Source organism: Fonticula alba (genome assembly GCF_000388065.1).
Source record: "Fonticula alba strain ATCC 38817 unplaced genomic scaffold supercont2.8, whole genome shotgun sequence".
NCBI classification, from domain to species: Eukaryota; order Rotosphaerida; family Fonticulaceae; genus Fonticula; species Fonticula alba.
Genome location: NW_009242978.1, coordinates 525,420 through 533,643, shown reverse-complemented (window position 1 = coordinate 533,643; position 8,224 = coordinate 525,420). Strand labels below are relative to the sequence as shown.

The 8,224-nt window shown below is 69.8% G+C and overlaps 4 protein-coding genes across 5 annotated transcripts in view; 2 read left to right on the top strand and 2 right to left on the bottom strand.

Moving 5' to 3' along the window:
* Positions 1-629: 629 nt before the first annotated feature.
* On the bottom strand, positions 630-2,446 carry H696_04775 (hypothetical protein). The gene is made up of 4 exons (XM_009498639.1): positions 1,820-2,446; positions 1,564-1,694; positions 1,314-1,413; positions 630-1,197 (listed from the first exon to the last, which is right to left on the bottom strand). Exons 1-4 carry the CDS (start codon positions 2,378-2,380, stop codon positions 670-672), a joined length of 1,320 nt encoding a protein of 439 aa, XP_009496914.1. The 5' UTR covers positions 2,381-2,446; the 3' UTR covers positions 630-669.
* A 307-nt stretch (positions 2,447-2,753) lies between these two features.
* H696_04774 lies at positions 2,754-5,016 on the top strand. 2 transcript variants are annotated; one of them, XM_009498637.1, is made up of 5 exons: positions 2,754-3,256; positions 3,376-3,868; positions 3,968-4,222; positions 4,417-4,669; positions 4,875-5,016. In XM_009498637.1, exons 1-5 carry the CDS (start codon positions 2,811-2,813, stop codon positions 4,952-4,954), a joined length of 1,527 nt encoding a protein of 508 aa, XP_009496912.1. In that variant the 5' UTR covers positions 2,754-2,810; the 3' UTR covers positions 4,955-5,016. The 2 variants fall into 2 exon arrangements, with proteins under 2 accessions (XP_009496912.1, XP_009496913.1); XM_009498638.1 differs by having other exon boundaries at positions 2,754-3,868.
* Positions 5,017-5,729: 713 nt separating this feature from the next.
* Positions 5,730-7,060, top strand: H696_04773 (hypothetical protein; the record flags this gene model as incomplete). The annotated part of the gene is made up of 4 exons (XM_009498636.1): positions 5,730-6,303; positions 6,451-6,526; positions 6,633-6,733; positions 6,963-7,060. The coding sequence occupies 4 exons, from the start codon at positions 5,730-5,732 to the stop codon at positions 7,058-7,060; spliced, it is 849 nt and encodes a 282-aa protein (XP_009496911.1).
* Positions 7,061-7,162: 102 nt separating this feature from the next.
* Positions 7,163-8,224, bottom strand: part of H696_04772 (hypothetical protein) — a 5,445-nt gene continuing 4,383 nt past the window's right edge. Inside the window, exons 6-7 of the mRNA XM_009498635.1 lie at positions 7,737-8,196; positions 7,163-7,655 (exon numbers count right to left, since the gene is read on the bottom strand). Coding sequence (XP_009496910.1) covers positions 7,339-7,655; positions 7,737-8,196 — 777 coding nt within the window. The 3' untranslated portion in view covers positions 7,163-7,338. The remainder of the gene's footprint in view (positions 7,656-7,736; positions 8,197-8,224) is intronic.

Sequence of the window (8,224 nt, the reverse complement as noted above, 5' to 3'; positions counted from 1 at the left end):
GGCGACTGCGTGTGGTGATGAAGGGGGGGGGGGGGCGAGAGGAAGCGGGGGAAGTTGGGGAGGAAAGGAAAGGAGGGGCGGGCCGGGGAGCGGGACACAGACGAAATGCGGGCAATCAGAGGTAGGGGGTACGGGGGGGGGGGGGGGATGGGTTGCCCAGGGGCCGCGGTTGGCCAAGACCCGCGCCGGTGCAACAAGGATCCGCGCCCCCTCCGCGGGAACCGGAGGGGTCCTCTGCGTAGCGGGCGTTTCTCCGTACGCGCGCACACGCGCGCGCGCGCGCCATCTGGCGGGAGCATCCCCCCCAAACACACACGCACCTCGTCCCAACGGGCGCGCCGAGGGCGGGAAGAAAAACGGCCCGATCGCGCCCCCGCCCCGGCCCAGGCCGTTTGTCCACAGGGGGATTTTGAATTCCCCCCCCCCCCCCCTCCCCCCCCCCCCGCCCCCCACGCCCATCGGCAAGGCTCGGCGCCGGGCGCGAACGCCGCGGTGGAGCCCCCCACGCCAGCACCAAACGCCGATGGCGATCTGCGCCCAACAGACGAGCGGCCCCCGCGGTGGGAGAGCCCCACACATCCTACACACCGGTCAGTTAGGTACTCGCCGCGCGCGTGACAGCAACGTGATCTCCAAGCACATCCGTGGGTATCTAGTGGGGCGTGGGTATCATTTCTTCGTTGGCACCTTGCCGCCGGGCGCCGGGGCCTGCGTCCGGTACCGGCGCCAGGCCTCCGGCGAGATGGCTGGCCGCGGCCCGAGGGTCGAGTCGATGATCATATTCCGCAGGAGGATCATGCCGTCCGGATCGCCGGTTGAATCGAAGAACCGCAAGAGCGACTCTTCGTCCCCGGCGCCCGGGGCCGGGGGCGTGGCCGGCGCCGCCGGCGCAGCCGCAGCCGCAGCCGCAGCCGCCGGCCCCGGGCCGGCTCGAGCCGACTTGCGCTTCATCACCTGCTTGGTGGGCTTGGCCGAGACCGCCAGCACCAGGGGGAAGGCCAGGGGGAGGCCATTGGACACGGCTCGGCGGTCGTGCGACCAGGACAGGTCGGCCGCCGGCGCGGTCGGGTCCACTTGCGCCTCCTGCTCGGCCTCATCGGCGGCCGGGAGCTCGCCGGACACGATGAACTGCGCGATCTCGCGACGCCGGCGCTCCACGGCCCCGGCCGATACGAGGTCCATCTTGGTGAGGATGAACTGCGGAACAGCGGGTGAGATTGTGCCAAACGGGGGGGGGGGGGGGGAGGGGACGAGGCGAGGAGCAGCGCCCCGTCTCGGCGACGGCCATGCCAAGCATGAGGGGGGGGGGGTACCTGGAAGGGGATGGCCCGATCATTCAGCCAATAACTCATGTACACGTCGGAGTCCATCAGGCCGCGCCGCGAATCCACCAGCAGGTACACGCGAGAGATCCTGCACATGGTCCGGCAGGGGGGGGGAGGGGGGAGGGACGCGGGGCGGGGAGAGTCAGGCGAACGTAGGCAGGCGCGGGTGTGGCAAGGGGGAGCCGAGGAAAAAAAAAAGGAGGAAGAGCAAGAGGCAGCCTGCGTCCTGTGCACGGACTTCGGCGAGTGCTGGAGGAAAGTCTCGACCAACTCGCCCCACTCGGCCCGACTGCCGTGGCCGTAGCCCGGCATGTCCACCATGCCGAAGGTGTCGGCCACATTGAAGATGTTCAGCGATCGGGTGTGGCCCTGTGCACGGGGGGGGAGCGGGTCCGTCGGGGGGGGTGCCCAGCCCGACGGGGCGGCGGCCAGGGCGGCGGTCAGCATGTGGCGCATGGGGGACGTTCGAGGCATGGGAGGGGGGCCCGTCGCACCGGGGTCTTGGCCGTCTTGACCAGGTGCGTCCGCCGGCCACCAGTGGAGGCCAGGCAATTCAGGAGCGTGGACTTGCCGGCGTTCGACCGCCCGGCAAAGGCCACCAGCGGCAGCCCCTTGACCGAGGGCGGCAGGCCGGCCACCGCCTCGGCCTTGTTGTGGATGGACCCGGCGAAGGCAATCTGCCCGAGGGGGCGCATGGAGGGCCGCGGCGGGGGCTGCGGCGTCCGGCCGCCGGTCGACCCGGCGCCCCGGCGTAACCCGGCCAGGGACACATCCTGCGTGTAGTCATTCTGCGCGCGCGTGGCGCGCAGGCGCCCCGGCATCGGCTGCGAGAAGAGCACGCACGCGGCTCGCTCGGTGGCCTCCGAGAAGGCTGGCATGGTGTTCAAAAGCCCGGAGATCAGCTGGCTGTGTGTTTGCCGGTCGACCGCCGAAGCGGCGGCCGGGTTGGCGCTAGGCCGCCGCGAGCCATCCCCGGCGGTGGCGGCGGCCGAGCCCAGCGCCCGGGCCAGCGCCGGCCAGGTGGCCAGGCGGCGGGCCTGGTGCACGCGAAGCATCTGATTGGCAGACAAGTCCGCGCGAGGGGAGAAAGGTGAAATCAAGGGGGGGAAGGGGGAGGAGGGGGGGGGGGGGGGTGTCTATCCCCTCTGGTCACCGGAGGCCCGCGTTCTCTTCAGGGCGCACATACTCACCCTCCTCTCACACACCCCTACTCCCTTCCTATGTTTCTCCGCAGGGCCGGGGGCCCGATCGGCATTGCCCCCCCCCCCCCTGGGGTTGTGGCCCGGAGATCGCCCGAGCGGGGCAGCCCGCCCTTCGGGGGCCATGTCGCGTCGAGCCACCCCATCGCCAGCAACATCAGATCCCCCCGTTGAGCGCTCCGCCCGCATGCCTGCACACAGACGCCCATAACACACGTCCCCCCGCCTCCTCCCCCGCCCCTGTCCCGCCCGCTTCTGCGTCCTCCCCCCCCCCCCCCCGTGCCGCATGGCTGGCCATCTGGCCAAGTCGCCCCGGGCGACCGGCCTCCCACTCCGGCTGGACCCGGCGGCCAGCCTCCTGCTGCCGTCCGGTCTCCTGGGCCGCCGGCCTGGCGATCCCCCGCCGGCCGCACTGGCCGGGTCCTCGGCTGGCGTGCGAATTGGCCTCCGGCTGCCCGGAGGCGGGCTGCCCGACCGGGCGGATGCCTCGCACGATGCATGCTCGCATGCCCCCTCGCCGTCGGGCCAAACCACCATCGGGGCCTTTTGCCCGTGTGCCCTCGGCCGGCAGGGCCCCGGGGCGCCTGACGTGGAGTCCTGTGCGGCTTGCTTTGCCGGGCGCTCGGTCGATGCTTGGCTCGATGCGTCTGCCGGCCAGGACTTGCCCGCCCCCGAGGGCGATGATGGGCCGCTGTTTACGGCCCGACGCGCCGATGGGATTCTGGACATCCGGTTCGTTGCAAACCCCGAGGCAGCCCGAAGGGGCAGAGGCAGAGGACGGGGGGCAGGGAGACCAAGGAGACCCGCGCCATGCCCATGCCACTGGCAAAGACTGACTTTGATGATCGCAGCATCGGTCGCGGCTTCCAGCCCCTGATCGAGGAGGCGGTGGTTGGATTACTGACGGCCACCGCGGCCGGGGCCCCGGTTCTCGCGACCCTCCCCCCGGGCCGGCCGTCCTACGCCGCCCCTCCGGAGTCCCCGGCCCCGGCCCCGGCCCCGGCCCCGGCCCGGGGCATCCTGTCTCTCCGGTCGGCCGAACTCGCACAGCAGGTGGTCGCCAAGCTGGCGGCCTTCCGACGGCAGGCTCTGGAAGCCGAGCTCCGGCAGACGGCCACCGGGGCCCCGGTCGGGTCGGCTCTGCCCGCCTGCGGCGGGTCGGCCATCCACCAGGCCCTGGCCCCGCTGGTGGCTCGGGACCCGGTGCTGCGGGTGCTGGAGGCCGTGCGCGACCGGCCCCCCCCGCAGGTGGACCTGCTGCTGGAGCTCGTCGACTGGACCCCGGCCGGCCAATGGATCCCCGATGTGTGGGAGCTGTCCAGTCGTGAGGCCATCCTGGCCGAGGTGCGTCCTTTTTATTGGTGGTTTTCCTTTGCCTCGCCTGTGCCCCGAGTCCGGCCCGGCGCGCCGCTGACGCACTGGCGCATGCCGTCGGCCAACAAGACATTGCGCCTGCGCGGCCTGGGCAATGCCCTCTTCCAGGCCGGGCGCTTTGGCCCGGCGGCGGCTGTCTACCACCATGCACTTTGCTTCATGGACCTGCATTTTTCCAGCCTCTTCTCCAGCAGCGGGGCCTCGCGGGCGCATGCCAGCTCCGCGGACGGTCGCGCCGCCGGGGCCGAGTCCCCCGGGCCGGCTGAATGCCCGGCCTTTCTCCAGCGCACCCTTCGCTTGAACCATGCGGCCTGCTCGTTGAAGGTTCGTCCAAGCTGCCCATGCGCGCACATGCTGGCGCAAGGGGCCGACACCATGGCCGGGAGAGGGGGTGGCCGGCAACAAACAGACGGATCGCCCGACCGACGGATGGACATGGCAGGCGAGGGGGCCCATGCCGCCCATGGTGAGGGGGAGCACCCGCCGGCCTCTGACTTTCCATTTTTTTTTGTGCCCAGCTGAATCGCCCGCTGGAGGCGCTGTCCCAGCTGAATCGCGTGCTGGCGCCCCAGCCGGGCGAGTGTCCCGCGGCGGGCCCCAAGCAGCGCGCAGGGTGCGACACCTGCCACCCGGCCCACCGGGCGAATTCCCCCGACGGGGTGTATTGCACGCAGGACCGAACCGAGCCCCAGTTCCGGAAGGCCCGGTACCGCCGGGCGCAGGCCCACTTTGCCCTGGGGGCCTATGATGATGCGCTGGCCGACTTGAGCAGTGCGTCCCTCGCCCTCGTTCCTTGCGTGCGAATGCCGCCATATGCTTGCGGCTCGCATGGGCGGCTGACATCTATTGCCCGTCCTCCGTGCTCCTCCCCTGCCTGTCTGCCTGCCTGTCTGCCTGCCCGGTCTCCCTCCTGGCCGGCCTGCCGGACCGTGCCGCTGGGCATGCCGGCTCCCGCGGATGTGTTTGCGCGCCGCAGAGATCCCCGGGCCCGAGGCGAGCGGCCTGGAAAAGCAGATTCACCGGGCGATGAAACGGAACCGGGGCATGTTCTCGTGACCTCCTCTGCATGTTATTAATTGTAATTTATTATCTCCCGGTATATGACTCAAAGGTTCTGGCTTCCCCGCTTCGGGGTGCTCTTTTACGCATGTGGAATGGGCCAGCCTGGACGCCGCCGCCCGGGCCCGGCACCAACACAACACCGGGGGGGGGGGGGGGGGGGGCCCGGGCGACGAGCCCACGGTCGGGTGCCGCCGGCCCACGCACCAGACCGTATTCCGATCGCGCCTTCTCGCGGGGCGGAAAGGGTCACCCTCATTCTCGGGGGCTGATGGGATTGTTCGGCGCGTGTGGCGAGCGGGCGGGGGAGGACTTTCCACGACCCGACGCCCGGGGTCCCATTCTGGGAAGTGCGCCGTGGGCAAGAACTGCCCCTGCCCTGGCCATGCTGTGCCCGGATCGCGCCCAACAATGGCCAGCCTTCCCTGCAGGGTCTCCAGGCATTCCCCTCCTCCTCCTTGAGGGCTGCGATTTGCTTGCCTCTCATGTGCGCATGATGTGTGTGCATCTGCGTCTTTACGGCTGAGGAAGCCATATGGCTCTGCTCAGATGGTGACCGCGGCCGGTGGGCCGGGGTGTGAAGAAAAACAAGGGGGCCAGCCCTGCCCGATGACAAAAAGACAGACTTCACCCACAATCCCAGCTCAGCCCAGCCCTCCGCCCCTTTGCCCTCCCCCACCGCCCCATCTCCATTCCCCTCTCCCCCTCTCCCCCTCTCCCCCTCTCCCCTCTCCCTCTCCTCGCCCCTCCCCCTGAATCCCTCTTGAGAAAGATGTCTGCCCTCGATCAGGAGGTCAGCCGCACGCTGGACCAGGCCCGCGCGTCGATCGAGCGCCTCTGGGAGCTCGGGGCCATTGGCAAGTCCGAGCTCCATGCCATTTTGGAAATGCTGCCGGACGGCCCGATGAGCCGGACCCAGGTCACCGAGGAGTACCCCTCGCCGGGGTACAGCGCCCGCCAGGCGGCCGCCGCCAGTCGGCCCCAGCGCCCCTCGTCCATGGCCGTCACGCGGACCTACGACACGGAGCAGTTCCCGGAGTCGATCTACTCGCCCTCCGGTACATTGGGCTATTCCCCCGCGCCGAAGGCCACCTCCTCGGCATACCAGGCCGGCGGGGGGGTTGTCCCGATGCCAGTGCCCGGTGCCGGGACCTGGGCCGATTCGGCCTACGGCAGCGGCATGCCAATGCCCCCGGCACGCGGCCGCGCCGAGATCCCCCCCTACCACCGGCCGCCGGTTCTCTTCACGGCCATATGCCAGGAGGACTTCGGCCTGTATGACACCAATGCCCAGAGCGAGTATCTTCCCCTTCGCCGCGGCCAGCCCGTGGAGGTGACCAGCACCGGTACGCGTGTCGGCTTGCCTCCCCCCTCTCGCCCCTTTCCTTCGGCCTGCACGCGGAGCTTCCCCCCAAGGGCCGGTGTGTGGGACAATGTATTCCACAAACTGACTTGCCCTCCTCCACCTTTCCGCCCCCACGATCGGGGACCAGGCAACAACCAGTGGTGGTTTGGCTATACCGGCGACGGGCGCTATGGCAAGTTCCCCTCCTCCATCGTCAATGTCCCGTACGTCCTTGCACGCCTGGCTGAGGCCCTCCCGGCCCATGCTTTGAGACGGGTCCCAGTGTGCATGCCAAGCTGACACCAACACCAATGGGGCCCCCCTCCGCAGCGGGACATCCACCGCGTCGCCCCAGCAACGCGGGGACATGCCCATGCAGCAGCCGACGCCCGGCGCGCCGCGCAGCCACTCCAGCAACAAGACACTGGATGGTACGTAGAGTCTGGCCCATTTTGCAGGGGACCGCCCTCCGAGGTTGGGACGGCAAGGGGGAGCCATGCCGAGCAGCAACTAGGAGGGCCCGGGAGCAAAAGGGAGAGAGAGAGAGGGAGCGAGCGAGCGAGCGAAAGAAGGGACCGCAGGGTCAAATGGTTGGTCAGCTTTCGGTCGGATATCCAGCGCTCTAACATGCACGCACACGCACCCCACCACCCGGCCCAGGCGCCAAGCGCGTCGGGTCGCGGTTCGCCAACTCGGCGGTCGGAGGCTTTGGCCTAGGCCTTGGCCAGGGAATTGCCCGGTCGATCTTCCGATTCTAGCGCGACCCAGGCTGCTTCCCCTCCCCCCCCCCCTCCCCCGCTCTCTGATCGGAGGTCGGGTGACTGCAACCGCGCGCCGGGAAGGCGCCCGGCTCTCTGTGTCAAGGGGAATGTATTTGAAGAGAACGCATGCATGCGCATACACGCGACTGCGGGTCCTGGCCAACTGCGGGGATATGGGGGGAAATAAAAAGGGCGAGCAAGGCGAGAAGGGGGGGCCTAAAGAAGAGGCAGGGCCAAGATTGCTCCCCCGTCCCCGCGCTCAGGAAGAGGGCATTTTAGCAGTGCCCAAGGGACTGGGCCATGGCACCCAGGAGGGGGGCGAAAAGCGCCTCCCACTGGTCTAGGGCGGCGGCTGCCGGGCGGGGAGCGGCGGGCGGAGCCGCCGAGAGGGTGGTCATTCGGGTCGCCACGGCAACCAGCGACCGGACCTCGGTGGCGTTGATGGCCGCCCGGTCGAGGAGCTGCTCAATGTCGCGCGCGTCTGGCAGGAAGATTTGAAGGAGAGACACATAATCCACGGGGCGCAGACCAGCCGGCACCAGGGTCAGCAGCTGGCGAAGCACCGGGAGCAGGCCATCGCCAGTGTGAAGGGCTGCCCGGCAGGGGGGCGGGGGGGGGGGGGGGTCAGTCTCGGCGTGATGGTGGCAAGGGTGGGTGACAGAAGAGCACGGACCCTCGGTCATGGTCGGCCGGCCGGCCAAACGCCGGGACAGCAGCTGGGCCACAAAGAAGTAGGTCTGAATGTAGCAGGGCGAGTCGAAGGAGCTGTCCGAGTGGAGGGACTGCTCGGCGATGCTCTGGTTCCGGGTGAACTGCCGCAGGAGCGGGTCGCTGGCGTGGGCGGCGGCGGTGCTTCCGCGAGAGAGGGACGCCTCGGCCATCCGACTGCCGGTAAGGGTGAAGGGCGAGCTCAGCGGTGCCGGCGAGCTCGAGGCCGACGCCAAGCGGAGGGTTGACAGCCCGGACACTGCCGAGTCCCAATGCGCGTGCAGGGCCAGGAAGCACACCGCTTGGGAGGGGTGCGCAGCCAGCGACAGCAGCTCCGCCAGGGATGTGTCACAGTCGGTGAAGGGCGGTGCCCCGGCGGGTGGGAGAGCTCGCGACAGGGAGAGGCTCAACGCGGGACAGGACATCTGCATCGGTGGAGGGGAGGGGGGGGGG